Consider the following 19,468-nt stretch of genomic DNA (forward strand, 5'->3'; position numbering starts at 1 on the left):
TGACCCCAACTGGAAGTGTCAAACTTCAAGAGGAACTCCTTTCAGAAAGGAGTGACTTTGGCCTACTTCTCCTCAAATAAATTCTCATTCCAATGGAATCATTCAGTGTAAAATATAAGTTCATGTTAAATGAGATCTAGACAAGAAGTGAACTAGAATTTTATAACTTAGCAATATGTAGAAGATACTGTCAGTTTAATTTTAACCAAAATAAAGTTTTTTAAAAAAATGAAAGCTGGGTTCTGGGAGTCAGGGATCAAGGAGAGCAGCTGGCATGTAGGAGTCAAAGGTTATGGCTGATCTGTCATTGGCAAGTGGGTGTTAGGGGACAAGAAAAGATGTGGAGATGGGGGAGTTATAAGGCGTGGGCAATAACTATGCTCTAGGGGTTAGAGGTCAAGAGAGTCTGTGGGAGATGTAAGGTCAGGGGTCATGGCTGACAGTTGGGTGGTGGTGGTTGCCTCAAGGGCCGGAGGTCTCAAGTCACGACTCACCTGAGGAAGTTGAAGCATGAGAACGGGGAGGGGTGATGGGGGTGGTGGCGGTTGAGATTCCTGGCCCCCGGCCCCGCCCCTCTCGGCTGGCCCCGAGCGCGCCGCCTCCGTCACCCCGTCCTTCCCCGTTAGCCCCGCCCAGTCCGGAGCTTCGAACGCGAAGGCAGCTCGGCCGAGGCGACAAGCGAGGTAGCGAGTGGCGCAGGGACCCAGCGGGCTGCTGGGGCTTCTGCGGCGCCCGCCTACGCTCCCTCCCCTCGGGCGCTCGGGGCGCCGACTGGCGCCGCCCCCCGGGAAGATGGCGCTGCACTTTCAGGTCAGTGCGCTTTGCGCCGCGGGTTCTCGCTCCGCCGGTCAGCCGCCCCGGGAACCCGGCGGGACGCTGGGGTCTGGAGACTGAGGGCCGAGGCCAGTGGCGGAGGCCGCGGGGTCGCGGGCCGGTGCCTCGGAGCCCCAGCCCCCGTCCCCGGCCAGGGACCCACGCACTGGCTTGGGCTGCACACCCCGGGCCCGGGCCCGAAGAAGGGGCTGCCAGAGCTTGGGGTTGACGGTGGAGGGGCAGGGGCCAGCCTGGAGCTCGCACCTCGGGGGAGGTACGGATGCTGAGGACCGGCCGCGTGGGAGCCCGCTCTCCCCGGTGCTGCCGCACGGCGCGCACGGAGGCTTCGGCGGCGCCCTAGCAGGTGGGAGCCCGGCCGGACCAGCCTTCCCGCCGCGTCGTGGGCCGCGGTTCCATCGTCTGCCTCCACACAGTTCGTACGGAGCTCGAGAAGGGGGCCTGGGTCCGCCGATGGAGGGCGCAGCAGTTGGACTTTAATTGGCCAGAGCGGGCAGGGGCTGTGTATATGGGGAGTTGCGAAGGAGGGCTCTGCAGCAGCTTCATTGGAGGAGGAAACGGGGGCAGGACGCGCGCTAGGAGCGCAGAGATGGTCTGGATGGGACGCGGGCTGGAGGAAGGCTCACGTATTCTCGGGCACTCTAGCATATGCATGCAGTTATTCATACAACAAACATTTATAGAGCCTTCCCCCGCCCCCCACGTGTCTCAAGCACGGTGCAAAGTTCTGGGATAAAGGATTACATCATCTTACCATACTTGCCCTTATGGAATTCACGGATAATTATATAGTACATGTGAAAAATGGTATGATAGAATTAATCACGGGATATCATGGGACATTGAAAAGGGGCAGTCAACCGTGTGTGTGTGTGTGTGTGTGTGTGTGTGTGTGTGTGTGTGTGTGTGTTGGGAAGGGGTGAGGCAGAGCTGCTGTGCTTCTCAGGCAAGCTTTTTTGAGCTTCTGTTCATCTACTAATGTATTGTAGTTCCTACTTTGCTAGGCCCTTAAGATATAGCTCTAGCAAAACTTTATGATTTGTACACTCAGGAAACTTGCAGTCTAGTGGATACTGAAAGAATTGTAGGAGTTGGCCAGACGAAGAGGAAGCAAAGGGTATAGAGGCAAAAGGATAGTGTGAGCCAAGTCAAAGAATTGTGGAAGAACATGGCACACTGCAGGAAGTTCGGTTTGGCTGGAGCTTAAGGTTCATATAAAAGGGAAGGGAGCAGGGAAGCCTGTGGAGGCAGGAGATGACCTTGGAGAGGTAGGCAGTCTCATAATATGCTGACAGTATATCTAAGTGTCCCAACCCTTTGTAGATTTCTTTGGATCCCCTGTGACTACAGTGCCTCATTACTTAATTATTGATTCTTCCAAAGGGTCTTTTCTTTTCAATCAGCCACTCTCCTATCAGGTAATTGACAGCTCAGGAGGTAGTAAGCCTGACACATTACCTTTTGACTCCTTGCCATTTCTAAGCGTCTCCAGGTCAAAATAATGTTATTTATTACCACTTTAGTAAATATGCCCTTTGGAAATCTTCACAGGAGGAATTTCACAGGGAGGACTTTGGGATTGTAAATAGGTAAACAGATGTTCATAATTCAGGTGTAAATCTTGAGGGCAGTTAAAAACTGTGATGGAAGTTTTGGGGACTTCCCTGGCGGTTCAGTGGTTAAGAATCTGCCTACCAATGTAGGGGATATGGGTTTGATCCCTGGTTAGGGAACGAAGATCCCACATGCAACTAAGCCCACGCACCGCATCAAAGACCCAGCGCAGCCAAAAAAAAAAAAACTATGGTGGAAGTTTGGAACAGTTTCAGACTTGGAAAGATGAAGCATAATAGTAAATTACCCAGTCTGGAAGATTTCTTCATACTTAGGTAGTGGTGGAAAAATTAGCTGCTAATGCCAAAATTACCCAAATTGGTTTCCTAGGAATGTATTTCACAGCAGTTCTGGGAAGCTTAAAAGTGGAGTTGAACAAATAAAAGACCTGATGATTTGGGGGGCCAGAATTAAGCTCTGAACCTTCTCAGTTTGAATTGTTTTCAGCATATGGATCATACTGTTACCCAGTTAACTCAAGGAGCCTTTATTACTAATGATAACTGGTACCTAGCATTTTGAATTTTCACATGCTTGTTGTAGATGTTCAGCCTCACAACTAGCTTGAGAGGTGTGCATATACAGTCGGCTTGCTGTATCCCTGAGTTTTGCATCTGTGGGTTCAACCAACTGTAGATTGAAAATACTCTCAAAATTCCAGAAAGCTCCAAAAAACTTCCATTTGCTGCACACGTGACAACTATTTGCATAGCATTTGCATTGAATTTACAATTATTTACATAGCATTTACATTGTATTAGGTATTATAAGTAATCTAGAGGTGATTTAAAGTATTTGAGAAGATGTATAGAGGTTATAGGCAAATACTATGCCATTTTATATAAGGTACATGAACATCTTTGGGTTTTGGTATCTGCAGGGTGTCCTGGAGCCAATCCCCCTACTTATGTGCATATATACATTTTATCCCTGAAGACACTGAGTCTTAGAACAATTGTGACTTGCCCAAGGCTACAGAATTAGAGTAGTCTTAATAACTCATGTTTCCACATTCTTTCCTACAAATATCTTACTGTCATCTACCCAGCAGGGAAGTTAGTGAAAAATTATGCCATTTTGATAAGTAAATAAGTGAATTTATGTAAGGGGAAGTTAGGTCACTGCTTCACAGTCTTTTTCACATCATAGCATACATAAAAAATGGTAATTGTGTGGTTCATTGACATAAACTGCTCATAACCAAAAGCCTGACTGGAGGACAAGGGGATCAATGTCCCTGACATACTATAACCATTCAAGGCACATGCATTCTGGTTAGGAAGCTGTGGGTTAGGGTACTCTGTCCCAAAGGAAGAAATGGATGTGGATTATCTGAGAGGAGACAGTCCAGATTAGAGGGTAGGGGACAGAGTGAGGCAAGATATTTCTGGGACCAAGTAGGAGGTAGGCACTTAAGATTTAACAGAAGGACCTTGATGAGAATCAAGGGATAACATTAGGAAAAATTTAGGAGATGCAGTTGGTCGATCTTTTTAGCTTTCAGGATTATTCCAGAACCTGGGACTATAGTCATGCTTAATAGCCAGCCAGGCATTCTGATATGATCAGGCATACCTGATATGATCTAGATGTGATTGTGAACTATTATAGTTGAATATTATGGTAACATGATGAGAAAGGGGTTTGGAAAAGATCATCCTGTATGGAGTTGAATGGGAGAAACTATAGACAAAAGACCAATGTGGTGTTTTATAATTAACTGAAGAGATTATTTACAATTTGTGTAGATCTGCTGTGTGCCAGGAGGCGGATTAAGCTTTCTCTCATCTTTTCTGTCTTAATCTTCACAATTACTTTAGATGGAATCTTCACAATTATTTTAGATGGTGGATATTACTACCTGCAGTTTCAAAAGTGAGGTTTAGAAAATTTAAATAATTTGCTTGAGGTCACTTAATAAGTAATTGGACAGATTCCAAAGCTTCCACTCTGATTCCCAAAGAAGCCCCTAAAGAAATCCTAGGCACTGTAGGCCACAGTTGGAAAATACTCTTCTATTGATCTACTGTCTATGAATATCATGTAGAGGTGTTGAGTCTGAGTCTTTATTTTAAAAGAATTGGTAGGATTTTGTGATAAATTAGGTAGGTACCTGGAATTAGCCAAACTGCGAGGTTTGAGGGCACAGTTTGCAAGACTGTTCTCACTTCTGACACCACCTGCATATTTGGGGGTTTCCCAGTACCACTCTCAGGTTTGATAGTTTAACAGAAGAACTCACAGAATTCACTGAAAGCTATCATACTCAGTTTATTATCAGGAAAGTATGCAGATTAAAATTGATTAAAGAAGAGATACATAAGGCAGAATCTGGGAAGGTTCTCAAACAAAGCTTTTGTTGTCCTCAGGACATGTTACTCTCCCACCATATATGTGTGGCAGTAAGCACCAAGTATTGCAAACCAGGGAAGTGCACCTGAGCTTTGAAATCTGGAGTTTTTATTGGAGCTTCTTTATGTAGTCATTGATTGACTGGTTGGTTGCCACATGATTGAGCTCAGTGTTTAGGTCAGATGATACTGAGCAATCTAAAGTCCCCACCCTAAAACACAGGGTTGGTCTTTGGGATGGCCAGCCACCAATCTACACACACACACACACACACACCCTGCCCCCCCCACACACACACCCTGCCCCCCCACACACACACACCCTGCCCGCCCACACACACACACACACACACACACACACACACACACACACACACACACACACACACCCTGCCCCCGCCCTGAACAAAAACATTCCTATCTTAGACGTAGATTACCTCCCAGAATCTGAGGGCAAAGACCGCAAGGCCAAACTCTTAACTATATAGGAGGGACTAGGGAGAAGGAAAAGTAAAAGATAACATCAAGATTGTAAGTCTAGATTCTGGTCTACACCTCCAAAACCACTGAAAACAAAGGGACAGTTGATGTGAAAATCTGTGGGAAATATGTTCAATTCAGTTCCTGACATTTTGGGGCTGTTTTCAACATCTTTCTTGATTTCCAAGAAGAAGTTTGTAGATAAATATAAAGGTGGTGAATAGACAGTTGAAAGTGTGGACTAGGACATCACCTGCAGGTACATGATGACTAAAGTCAAGGGTGGTAAGATGGCAAGGTGCTGAGGAGACAACATGTGCTTGGGGCCCACAGATTTGTATGTGGCTCAGAATTGACCATTTACTCTTATCTTGAGCAACGTGTGTGTGTGTGTGTGTGTGTGTGTGTAGATATATATATGTGTGTATATGTATGTATTTGATCTCTCAGCCTCAGTTCTTTTTTCTGTCTGTAAAATGGGTGTGCTAAAAATATGTACTTTACAGGAGTCTACTTTTTAGAATTGGTTTAAAAAATAGAAGATGGAAATACTTTTGTAAACGTTTAAAGCACTAAAACAAATATGATCCAATTCATTGTAGAAGAAGGAGTTCTAAGAGGCCCAAAAATAAGTCCCCAGGTATGCTCGGGAAAAGGTAGTAAAGGGAGGAAAAAACAAAGAGTTTATGGGAAATGAGCAGCTTTAAGATAAAGGCACTTTGTATTAATGGTGGTCAAGAAGCTTAATTCCAGAAGGCAGGAAAGATACAGGGAAGAGTAATTGAAAGGAGTTTAAATTTAATTGAGCAGGGATTTTTTTGTGGTTCATCGATTTATTGTTTTATTATTAGGGGACATTTTTCCCTAGGACAAAAAACCTTCATTTTTTTCCAGCTTTCTTGAGGTATAATTGACAAATAATAAACTGCACATACTTAAAATGTCCTTTTGGATGAATTTTGACGTAAGTATATTAACTGTGAAACCATCTCGGAAATCAAGATAATGACCATCTCTATCACCCCCCCCAAAGTTTCCTTATGCTCCTTTGTAATCCCCCCTTGCTGCTTCCCTATTCTGTTCTCCCACTCTCTCCTCCCTCCCCAGCCTGAAACCGCTGATCTGCTTTCTTTCACTATAGAACCATACAATATATACTCTTTTTGTCTTGCTTCTTTTACTAGGCATTTACCTGTCGATGGATACATGATGGGAATTACTGTATAGAAAGAAGTCACATCATTTACTGGTTAATTGTATGTCAAGTGCAAAGTGCAGAAATGAGTCCAGAATAACTTGGAAGATATTTAGACTGTAGGCAGGATTATGTCATTGTCTCCTAGGCTATGGAAGTTGGGTGCTGTCTGTTCATGTTTGATAGTTTATCGATGGGAGTTAGGTGATATCCAATTCTACTTGTGTTACCTGTTATTTATTTATATGGGCTTCTTATGGTGATATGAAGCCATGTAGAAGCTTTAATAACTCAAACCCGGTTTGTCAACAAGTTGAGAAGGGATCCATTTCCCTGAGGCATTCTTATGTTAACCATATTCTCAGACATCAGTTTATAAAACTAAGATGCAGTTTATCAGTTCACTATGAAAAATAGTCTCTCTTTATAGACAGATTTTCTGGAAAATCAAATGCTAATCAGAAGATTGCTTGGTCACTCAGCAGTCATCACAAGTTTAACTACTTGAAATGTTTAGATAATGCTTTTCCACAGGGTAAGGATCTTTGTGTATGTATCCTTTTCTCTAAAAAGATTTATCAATAGTATGCCAGGCATTTATTTAATTGTTATCATTACAGTGAAAGAATAACTTAATTTTTTCCACTTTGTTTCCGTCTTTCTTAAGAGAAAGTTCAAACCTTTACCTTTTTATCTTTCACTGCCTTTCGGTGGTTAATAATTTGAAAGGCATTTGGGACATAGTTGTAAACAAATACTTTTTAAATACACTTCAGACTTGTTCTCTGTTGGAGTTCACTAAATCAGTATAGCAAAAAAGACAAAATTCCAGAACTTTTTCAGAATATTTCCAAATAGATTTACTCAGGTGCCCCTGAATTGATTAATATTAATGTTTGTGTTAGTTTCTTGGGGCTGTTGTGACAAATTACCACAAACTGGGTGGGTTAAAACAACGAAAATTTATTCTTTTTTTTTAGAAGCTATTTTAGCTTTATATTTTTATTTTATTTATTATTTATTTTCTTTATTTTTTGGGGCTGCGTCGGGCCTTAGTTGCAGCATGTGGGATCTCATTGCAGCGTGCAGGCTTCTTTCTAGTTGTGGCGTGCAGGTTTTCTCTCTCTAGTTGTGGTTTGCAGGCTCCAGGGTGCGTGGGCTCTGTAGTTGTGGTTCTTGGGCTTAGTTGACCCATAGCCTGTGGGATCTTACTTCCCCGACCAGGGATCAAACCCACGTCCCCTCCATTGGAAGGCGGATTCTTTACTACTGGACCACCAGGGAGGTCCCAGAAAATTTATTCTTTTATACTTACAGAGGCCAGAGTCTGAAATTAATGTGCTGACAGGGTTGGTCTCTTCTTAGAGGGCTTGAGGGAGAAACTGTTCTGTGCTTTGTCCCTAGTTTCTGATAGCTGCTTGCAGCCCATGGTCCATTGGCTTGTAGATGCATCACCCCAATCTTTGCCTCCTTTTTATGACTTTTTCTCTTGTTTCTGCATCTCAAATGTCCCTCTCACTTGTGAATCATTGGATTTAGGGCCTGCCCTAAATCCAGGATGATCTCATCCCTAGATCAGGATTTGCAAAGACCCTGTTTCAAAATAATTCGAAGGGACTGGTGGTTAGGACTTGGATATATCTTTTAGGAGGATACAATTCCACCTATTACAATATTCTTATTAGGTGATACTAATAATACACAGCTAACGTTTGTAGTGTGTAATGTGTGCCAGAAGTTATGTGGCCCTAACTCATTTAATCCTCCCAGCCGACCTTTTGTTTTTCATCAGTTAGGTTTTCTCAGTATTTCTGGCTTCGTTCTTTTTTATACTCAAAAAGTCTACTTCTTCAGAGACTCGTAGACCTAGATGAATGCGTGACAGCAGGATCAGTTTATCTTTAAATTACTCTGGGTATTATCAGCTCTAAAATTTAGCCCTTCAAATTTATTAGATGAAGGAAAAGGTTTCTGAGGTTGATCGTGAGTCATGAGAGGGAAAAAGTAGCTCTTTTCATTTTTGTGTTTCTTACCCTTGGAGGAAATATGGGAATTCATATGTATTCATGAACCATAAATTTTCTATGCATTTTAGTATGATGAACAGTATGTAGTAGCACTCCGAGGGCTTCTTGGGCCAATCTAGGTAGAGGAAATGTTTAAAATGTGGTTCATTTTTGCCGTCCTTTATCCTAATTTATCCTTTTGAAACCTTTCTTTTGTACTTTTATTTTCACTCTAGCAAAAAATTCCCTAGTCTGAGATGTTGGGCTCTGAGCTGGATAGAGAAGTGGAAAATACCATAAAGAAACTAAGGAGAGACAAGTAAAAAGAATAATGGGAGCTAGAGGAGGTTTCATTTCAGTGTTTCTTACGTATTCCTGTTAGACAAAGGTACATGCATTTGACGGAATGTTTAGATTAGTGTAGCTGTAAGGCTGCCACATAAAAATTCAGGTCAGAAAGGATAAAAAATAGTATTTCTTTATGAATATCCCATTACCTTCATATGCCCACCTGACGTTGAAATCTGTGCCAGTTTTTTTTTGTCCTCCAAAGAATAATTCTCTAAGTTCAAACTGAAGTAGTTTTAGTAAGACACCTTTAACAAAAATTCTCTAAAGCTGAGAGGAATACTGAACTCATTTAGAATTTTTTCTTTCAGATTTTATCCACATGTCATATATCTTCAGATTAGATTATATTTATAAACAGAATGAATTATTCTTTTTTATTTTTATTTTTTAAATTGGCTTGTTTGTCCTCCTTATATATTTTTAATACAATTTTTAAAGATTACCCTTCACTTACAGTTACTATAAAATATTGACTATATTCCCTGTGTTGTACAACATATCATTGCAGCCTATCTTACACCCAGTAATTTGTACCTCCCACTCCCCCACCCCTGTATTACCTCTCACAGGTAACCACTGGTTTGTTCTCTGTTTCTGTGAGTCTGTTTCTTTTTTGTTATATTCACTAGTATGTTGTAATTTTTAGATTCCACATATAAGTGATATCATACAGTATTTGTCTTTCTCTGTATGACTTATTTCACTTAGCATAATGCCCTCCAAGTCCATCCATATTACTGCAAGTGGCAAAATTTCATTCTTTTTTATGGTTGAGGGATGTTCCATTGTATATATATATACCACATCTTCTTGATCCATTCATCTGTTGATGGACACTTAGGTTTCTTCCATATCTTGGCAATTGTAAATAATGCTGCTGTGAACATTGGGGCACATGTATCTTTTTGAATTAGTGTTTTTGGTGTGTTGTTGTTTTTTTTTTTTGATATATACCCAGGAGTGGAATTGCTGGGTCATATGGTAGTTCTTTTAGTTTTTTGAGGAACCTCCATACTGTTTTCCACAGTGGCTGCACCACTTTACATTCCCACCAACAGTGTATGAGAGTTCCCTTTTCTCCACATCCTTGCCAACATTTGTTATTTGTGTTCTTTCTGATGATAGCCAGAATGAATTATTCTTTATGTCTGTAAAATAGGAGCCTACAAGATGATAGCTAGTTATTACACTGCTATAAGTAACATGGGGTCAAGTCATAGTTCCTGAGAATCATGCCGTAGTTTACCTGCAGCACTATGAGCCATTAGTTCTGAAGACCCACATCAGCGTATATTTATATCTTTTCTTTTATATAGATGGAACCATTGAAGTTCTTATAATCTGAAAAAGAATGTAAATTGGCATAATGTCTGCAACTTGCACATGATAATTCCCCTTACCCATCTCTTTAGCTTCTTTTGGCAACTCCTCCTGGCTGTCTGTCTACCAGTCATACTGACCTTTTAATGCCTTGAAACGATTAAGCTCTATTCTGATCTCTGGTAAATGCTGTGTCTTTGCCTGAACTGCTGTCTAGTCTTTTTCATATGGCTTACCCTTTCAGGTCAGCATAAATGTTACTATATACTTTAGGCCAGCCTTTTTAAACCCCTTGGATTAGACAAGTCCTCCTCTTTCTGTACTCTTACTTTTCCATCACAGAACTATCAATTTAAATAATTTAGAGGTAGGAGGTTTGCCTTTTTTTTGTTCACCACTGTGACCCCTAGTAAGTAGTTGTAGCTCAATAAGCATTTATTGATTTGACAGATACACACATGGTATTTGCATTCCTTGTTTCCTATGATTAATATATTTACCTTATTTTTTTTCACTCAAGTAAAATGTTAAATTTTTTTTTTTCTTCTTCTTAAGAGTTTGGCTGAATTGGAAGTATTATGTACTCATCTCTACATAGGGACTGATCTTACACAAAGAATAGAGGCTGAGAAAGCACTCCTGGAACTTATTGACAGCCCAGAATGTCTCAGCAAGTGTCAACTTTTATTAGAACAAGGAACAGTAAGTATTTGATAACAGCAATTAACAATGAAAGATCGGTAGGTATATGTCACTGTTGATGAATGCATGTAGGTTAGCAATGTAGGTTAACTGATAGGTATTACCATGTCTTTTTACTGTAGTTTATTTCACTGTTGAAGAATTGGAAAGCCTGGAAAGAAAACTTAGGGAAGAGCCCAGGAGGTGGAAATAGGCATGAATCAAAATACATTCTTGATTCCTCTTGGCCCCTTTTTATGTCTTCTACCAGTGGCAAAAGTTACATTTTTAGAAAGTTGGAATTAAAAATCTAGGTGGGAGAGGCAGATTGTAATTAACTTTGAAATGTGAAGGAATGATTCAGAGGAATGCTGATTACTTCTTGCCTGCCTCTCTCCTAGAGATTCATAGCCATTCATTCAACATCATTTAGCAAGTATTTAAATGTAAAACCAGGCACTGTACTACCTACCTGCTTTATTTACAAGCATTAAAGTAACTCATAATTTAGTTGGGAAGGCATAGATGTATCACTATAAATAAAGAGCTGTGGAATGATATGGTAAGCACTATAGTAGGAGACTGTAGGATCTATAGAGCAGAGGTTAGCAAACTTTTTCTGTAAAGGGCCAGAGTGTAAATATTTTAGACTTTGTGGGCCAAGAGGCAAAATCAAGGATGTTTTATAAATATGCCTATTAGAAGAGAGAAAACAAATTTCCACAAAGTTTTGTTTATGAATTTTGAAATACAATAATTGAGTACAGTTTTTTTGTAGTATGAGTCTACTGATGAAAAGAATGGAATTATTCTTTTGGGGATGACATTTTGCTTAACTGGGGTTCAGAGTTAGTATTTCCTATCATTAGCATTGATTACAAATGTTCATATGTTAATACTGACCTGTAATGAGATTTTACAAATTTCATCTTTGGAAATGTCTCTTCACACAGATAGGTACTACCAAATATTGATATCAGCTGATAAGCATATGATTTTAATTAAGCATATTCATCACTTAGAAGGCATGTATAGTGTTTTATTAAAACTTCTCTTGATATTTGTCTTCTAGGATGTCATTACATTCTAGATTAATCACTTCCAATTGAAGGTTAGGTGGAGGCTCCTCAATTGCTCAGTTAAATGGATTTTGAAATATGGAAATTTCCGTTGCATTTGCAACAAGGTCTGAAAAAAAGTGCTGCTGGAACATAGTTTGAGCTCAGAAAATATACTCAGCAATAGAGATCTTGCTACTTGTTTTAATATTTGATGTGTGGAAAGTATATAAAGCAGCTTGATATTACTTGTGATTCAATCAATGTTAGTTGTGATGAGAGTAACTTTATTGCATTATAAGTTTCACATTAGTACTAAGCACTGTTTGCCTTTTAGACAATTTTGTAACTTTAGGTTGAATTTATTAAGAGACATTATCAAGTTTGAAGCAAAAACTAACTTCAAAAGCTATTTAATGTTCAACAATAGTGGATAAAATTGGTTCTTCTCATTCAGAAAAATTTCAGTCTCAGTCCTGAGCAAGAAAAGATTGCAGTAAAACTTTACCACTGCCAAGCTATAGAACTACTGTGCAGTAGGGCAAATCAGAATTTTCAGCTTCTATTTCTGATAGAAATTTCCAGAACTGAAGATGAATTCATGAAAATGAACTAAAGTCCACTGTTTTTTTGTTTCGTTTTGTTTTTAGATTTTTTTTTTTGATGTGGACCATTTTTAAAGTCTTTATTGAATTTGTTACAATATTGTTTCTGTTTTATGTTCTGGTTTTTTGGCCGCAAGGCATGTGGGATCTTAGCTCCCCCACCAGGGATCAAACCCGCACCCCCTGCATTGGAAGGCAAAGTCTTTTTTTTTTTAAATTAATTAATTAATTAATTTAGTTTTGGCTGCATTGGGTCTTCGTTGCTGCGCAGAGGCTTTCTCTAGTTGTGGCGAGTGGGGGCTATTCTTCATTGCAGTGTGTGGACTTCTCATTGCGGTGGCTTCTTCTTGCAGAGCATGGGCTCTAGGTGCGCGGGCTTCAGTAGTTGTGGCACGTGGGCTCGGTAGTTGTGGATTGCGGGCTCTAGAGCACAGGTTCAATAGTTGTGGTGCACGGGCTTAGTTGCTCCGTGGCATGTGGGATCTTCCCGGACCAGGGCTTGAACCCTGTCCCCTGCATTGGCAGGTGGATTCATAACCACTGCACCACCAGGGAAGTCCCTGGAAGGCGAAGTCTTAAGTACTGGACTGCCAGGGAAGTCCCTGAAGTCCACTGTTAACACTACTGATTCATTAACACATGATAGATTCAAATATTGACAACAAAGTACCTACTGATGAATAATAAAATGAATACCACAGGCTTTAGTCTCTTACATTTTTACAAGCTTTGTAAATTTGTCCACTTAAGTCTTTTCTTTTTACCACCCTTGTTGGCACATTTTAGCAACTACTTCAGGTTGTACAGAATTAGCATTTTCTCAGCTTTTTTCAAGATATTCTGACCAATAATTGCATGCAGACTCTTCATAGCGATTAATTCTTTAGTCACTTCAAACTTAGCATTGACTTCTGGAATAAACAGATAATGTCGGTAACAGTATGAGCAGTGCATGTTGGTAACATCGGTAACTCATCAAGAACTAGGGAGAACCTCCAAATCATTCGCCTGGTTTGAAATTGAATTTTGATGTTGCTCTAATAATATCTTCAACTATCTGGGCCTTCTTCTCACTGAAAGTCTAGTAGTCTGAAGTTTATGTTCTCTGCATGTGTAACTTTGGCTACTGCAATAAAATAATGGTGATTTAATTAACTCTTTTGGTAAGTGGCTTTCCTTACTTGGCTGACAAATGAGCCATTTCATAACCTAACTTTGGTTGCAGCCTCACTTTATTTTTTTGTGGAGAAATTTCACTGTTATAGATATTCTGTCTTAAATTTTCTCCTTTTTTCTGACTATTGATTACCTGTGAGTTAGGAATACTGACATGAGTGCTTGGTATGATATGGTCAACATATGTTGTATTCTTTTAGGACAGCTATAGTACAATTGCATAAAAAGCACATTGCTTTGCTATCTGATTCAATAACAAAATGATCCACATTCCACTGTGCCTTAAAAGTTAGACATTTGAAGTGCTTTTCTATCTTTTCTTGTTTTGACATAACAGATATGCACTGGTAATAATAAAAGGTGCGTGTCATGTCATGGTGATACTCATGGCACTCTGTGCTGTGAAGTTAATAAGTACATCATTGCGGTTTATAGTGCACTGAGCAGCAGTGGGGAGGAGGCAGTGAGTGCCATATACTGTTTTAAGTATTTGACTCTGCTGTCATAGTCTGAAAGCAAACTATATGCGTGTGGCTGTGTTCTAATAAACTTTATTTATGGACACTGAAATTTGGATTTCATGTACTTTTCACATGTCACAAAATATTATTGTTTTTATTTTTTTCCCAACTGTTTAAAATAGTAAAATCCATACATAGCTCATGGGCCTTGCAAAAACAGGCGGGATTTGGTCCACAGGCCTTAGTTTGCTGACCTCTGGTCTAGAGAAAAAAAATAGGGCTATCTTTACAAGAGATTGCTAGGGGTAGAGTGAATAACTGAATCAGATTTTGAAGGGTTGAGTATGCTATTAAGTTAAGGCAGTTGGTGGTCAGAGTGAATACAACCAGCATGGATCTGAAGGAGGGGGGAGGTCAGGGTGGGAAAGGCATTGAAAGGAACTGAAAGAGGGCTGTTTTGGTCAGAGGATAGCAAAGAGTGGAACCAGATGAATTTGAAGAGATAATCAGAGGGCAGAACATGTAGGACTCTGTAGACATGGTAAGTGTATTTTATTTGAACTTGCTCATAATCATTTTTTTCCTCTTGCGGAGGATGGGCTCTAGGTGCACGGGCTTCAGTAGCCCAACAACTGCTTGCCATTTGAAAAGACTACCTATACCTTCCTCAACTACCCCACCCTTATGAGGGATTGTGTGTGTGTGTGTGTGTGTGTGTATGTGTGTGTGTGTGTGTGTGTGTATTTTATCCCTTGTAAATCTGCCAGTTTGGAAAACCAGAAAAATTCCCAATATTGCTTAGCAAAAGTTCCTATCATAGTATTGTTTTTTGGCTGCATTGGGTCTTCGTTGTTGCGCGCGGGCTTTCTCTAGTTGCAGCGAGCTGGGTGGCTTCTCATGTTGCGGAGCTTGGACTCTAGGTGCGCGGGCTTCAGTAGTTGTGGCGCATGGACTTAGTTGCGCTGCGGCATGTGGGATCTTCCCATACCAGGGATCGAACCCATGTCCCCTGCATTAGCAGGCGGATTCTTAACCACTCTTCCACCAGGGAAGTTCCCTTATCATAGTATTTTGATTAATCTATTAAAATTTATATTTCTTTACAGACATCCTATGCTCAACTCCTTGCAGCAACATGTCTTTCAAAACTTATTAACCGAGTCAGTCCTTTGCCGATTGAACAAAGAATAGATATCAGTAAGTGGTTTATTATGCTTTTTATCAAATTGCACTTTAAAAATAATTTTTGCTTTTAAATATGCTAAACTGTTAACAGGCTTGCAAGTTATTTTATTGTCATTTTTAAAGATGAGTAGTCAAGTCTCCTTTACACATGTAGTGATAAATAACAATGTGTTATACAAAAATGTGTTGTCAGAAAAGCATTTGTTTAGTTTGATAATAAATAATAACTAGCATTTTATTGTCTATAGTATTTACTAAGATTTGCACTATCTCATTTTATCTACCAAACTTCTGAGATGGGCACTATTGTTATCCTCATTTTATAAATGAGGAAATTAGATTTGATAGGCTCTATAATGTGCCCAAGATCATCACACATCTAGCAAGAAGTAGAGCTGTGATTCAAACTTACACAATTTTTGTGGAGTCCATGCTCTTAGCGATTATCTTAACATCATATACAACTAAATGATGGGAAAGAAGTGTACCCTCCAGCATTTCTCAGAATCCTATATCAAAATCATATGGGATGCATATAAAATCAGAAGCAGATTCCTACTTATTAGGAAAATAATGTGTATATGGAGGAACAGTGCTTGAAACTTAGTGTAGTTGGAAAATTGATTCTATAAAGTACCAATATGCTTTCAGAAGTAATGTATTTTCATATTTTAAGTGTGTGAGTTTGTTTTTCATATGGACAAAACTCTGATAGTTGAGATATGGGAATTTTTTTGTTATCTTTGTTCATGATAGACTGTTGACTCATTTCTGCTCTCCAGCCTCAAGGTTTACATGATTCATATTTGTGTAACAGAAAAGTTAAAGTGTAGTATTATATATGATGGTTCTTTAAGCTCAGTTTTTGAATGGTCAAATCCCACAATGATTTGTCATTTGCCTCATATGTTTGACTGATATTTCTCTTAAGTACCTAATAACCGAGGGGAACTCCTTCAACTTGATAAAGAACATCTACCGAAAAAAAAAAACCTACCAGGCTGAAGAAAACCTAGAGGAGAATTTATCCATGTTCTCATGGACTTGTGTGCTTAAGAAAGCAAAAGAGAAATTTACAGTTTAAAAAATAAGGGTTCAGACATTAAAAACCTGTCATAAAACATTGTGAGTTTGTTTGTTTGACTTTTATACACATAAACACACATATTTTAGGTAGACTTTATTTTTTTAGAGCACTTTTAGGTTCACAGCAAAATTGAGCAAAAAGTACAGAGAATTCCCATATACCCCCTGGCCCCACACATGAATAGCCTTCCCCAGTATTAGCATACTGCACCAGAGTGGGTACATTTGTAACAGTTGATTAACCTACATTGATACATCATCATCACCCAAAGCCCATAGTCTATATTAGAGTTCACTCGTGGTGTTGTGCATTCCGTGGGTTTGGATAAATGTATAAATGACACATATCCCCCGTTATAGTATTATACAGAATAGTTTCACTGCCCTAAAAAGCCACTGTGTTCCAACTATGCATCCCTCCCTCCCCTCTAACTCCTGGCGACCACTGATCTTTTTTACTGTTTCCATAGTTTTGCCTTTTCCAGAATGCATGTAGTTGAAATTATACAGTGTGTCGCCTTTTCAGATTGGCTTCTTTTACTTAGTAATATGCATTTAAGGTTCTCCATGTTTTATCATGGCTTGGTAGATCATTTCTTTTCTTTCTTTTTTTTTTAAAATTTATTTATTTTATTTATTTTATTTTTGGCTGCACTGGGTCTTTGTTGCTGCACCCGGGCTTTTCTCTACTTTGCGGTGAGCGGCGGCTACTCTTTGCTGCAGAGCACAGGCTTCTCATCGTGGTGGCTCCTCTTATTGCGGAGCACAGGCTCAGTAGTTGTGGCCCACAGACTTAGTTGTTCGCTGCATGTGGGATCTTCCTGGGCTAGGGCTCGAACCAGTGTCCCCTGCATTGGCAGGCAGATTCTTAACCACTGCGCCACCAGGGAAGCCCGATCATTTCTTTTTAATGCTGACTGACGTGCCATTGTCTGGATGTACCACAGTTTATCTGTTCACCTTTTGAAGTACACCTTCATTGCTTCCAAGTTTTGGCAATTACGAATAAAGCTGCTATAAAGCAGGTTTTTTGTGTGGACATAAGTTTTCACCTCATTTGGGTAAATACCAAGGAGAGTGATTGCTGGATTGTATGGTAAGAGTATGTTTAGATTTGTAAGAAATCACCCTGCCTTCCAAAGGGGCTGTACCAGTTTTGCATTCCCATCAGCAATGAATGAGAATTCCTGTTCTTCCACATCCTTGCTAATATTTGGTGTTTTCAGTGTTTTGGATTTTGACCATTCTTATAGGTGTGTAGTAGAATCCTACTGTTTTTAATTTACAGTTTCCTAATGACATATGATGTTGAACATCTTTTCATATGCTTATTTGTTGTCTGTATATTTTCTTTAATGAGGTGACTGTTTAGGTCTTTTGCTTATTTTTAAATCAGGTTGTTGTTTTCTTATTCTCTGTATATTTTAGTAAATGGTCCTTTATCAGATAGGTCTTTTGCAAAGATTTTCTCCCTGTTTGTGGCTTGTCTTCTCATTCTCTTGGGCAGAAGCTTTTAATTGTAATGAAGTCCACCTTATCAAGTATTTCTTTCATGGATTGTGCCTTTGTTGTTGTTTGTAAAAAATCATCACCAAACCCAAGGTCATCTAGATTTTATTCCTGTTATCTTTTAGGAGTTTTTATAGTTTCACATTTTACATTTAGAGCTGTGATCATTTTGAATTAATTTTTGTGAAGTGTGTAAGTTCTGTGTTTAGATTCATTTTTTTGCATGTGGAGGTCCAGTTCTGCCACCATTTGTTGAAAAGACTATCTTTACCCCGTTTTATTAGCTTTGCTCCTTTGTCAAAGATCAGTTGACTGTATTTATGGGAGTCTCTTTCTGGGTTCTCTATTCTGTTCCATTGATCTATTTGTCCTTCACCAGTACCACACTGTCTTGATTATTATAGTTTTATAAAAATTAAAGTTAGGTAGTGTCAGACCTCCAACTTTGTCCTTCTCCTTTAGTATTGTGTAGGCTATTCTGGGTCTTTTGCCTTTCTATATAAACTTTAGAATCAATTTGTCAATATCCAAAAAAAATAACTTTCTGGGATTTTGATTGGGATTGCATTGAATCTATAGATCAGTTCTGGAAGAACTGACATCTCGACAACATTGAGTCTTCCTGTCCACGAACATGGAATATCTCTCCATTTATTAATTTCTTTGATTTTATTCATCAGCTGTGGTTTTTTGTAGATGTTCTTTATGAAGTTGAGGAAGTTCCCCTCTGTTCCTGGTTTGTTGAGAGTTTTTATCATGAATGGCAGTTGGAATTTTTGAAATCCTTTTTTTGTATCTATTTTGATCATGTGATTTTTCTTCTTTAGCCTATTGATGTGATGGGCTGCATTAATTGGTTTTAAAATGTTGAACAATGCTTGCATACCTGGGATAAATGCCACTTGGTTGTGGTATATAACTCTTTTTATACATTGTTGGATTTGCTTTGCTAATAATTTGTTGAGGATTTTTGTTTCTATATTGATGAGAGATATTGGCTCAACTACAAGTTTTCTTGTAATGTTTTTGTCTGGTTTTGGTGTTAAGGTAATGCCAACCTCATAGAATGAGTTAGGAGGAATTCCCTCTCCTTCTTTTTCCTGGAAGAGATTGTAGAGAATTGGTAGAATTTCTTTCTTAAATGTGTGGTAGAATTCATCAGTGAACCCATCTGGGCCTGGTGCTTGCTGTTTTGGAAGGTTATTAATTATTGACTCAGTTAATTTAATAGATATGGGCCTATTCAGATCGTCTCTTGCACTTATCTTTTTAAAATGGATACTTAAAAAAAAAAAAAAAGGTACACTCATTAAAGGAAATTCGGAAAAAAGAGAAAAGTAGAAACCTACCGCACAATTTCAAGCAACAAATGATGTGTTTCCTTTATGAGTTTCTTGGGTTTGAGTTACTACTCTTGCTTCTGCAAGTAGATTAGAATGTTGTGAAATGTCTGACATGTGTCAATAGAATAATTGGTATGTCAGTTAAAATGGAAAATGTGAAGATTGCCTCAAAGTCACATTGCCTTTATTACATCAACTCTAAAATTCTCATTCTTT

At 39.3% G+C, this 19,468-nt stretch overlaps 1 protein-coding gene across 9 annotated transcripts in view; it reads left to right on the forward strand.

The window, feature by feature from the left end:
• Positions 1 to 650: 650 nt before the first annotated feature.
• RANBP17 (RAN binding protein 17) overlaps positions 651 to 19,468 on the forward strand; it is a 316,523-nt gene continuing 297,705 nt past the window's right edge. For 7 of the 9 annotated variants that reach the window (XR_013827675.1, XM_079917450.1, XM_079917451.1 and 4 more), the window contains exons 1-3: positions 651 to 810; positions 10,704 to 10,850; positions 15,236 to 15,326. Coding sequence is in view for 8 of the 9 variants with exons in the window: in XM_079917450.1 (XP_079773576.1) it covers positions 793 to 810; positions 10,704 to 10,850; positions 15,236 to 15,326 (256 nt within the window). In the remaining variant the exon portion in view is untranslated. Of the gene's footprint in view, positions 811 to 834; positions 1,178 to 10,703; positions 10,851 to 15,235; positions 15,327 to 19,468 lie in introns of those variants that run through there. The other 2 variants (XM_079917452.1, XM_079917453.1) reach the window with 2 other exon arrangements.

This window comes from Stenella coeruleoalba, assembly GCF_951394435.1.
Source record: "Stenella coeruleoalba genome assembly, chromosome: 3".
In the NCBI taxonomy this organism is placed as follows: Eukaryota; Metazoa; Chordata; class Mammalia; order Artiodactyla; family Delphinidae; genus Stenella; species Stenella coeruleoalba.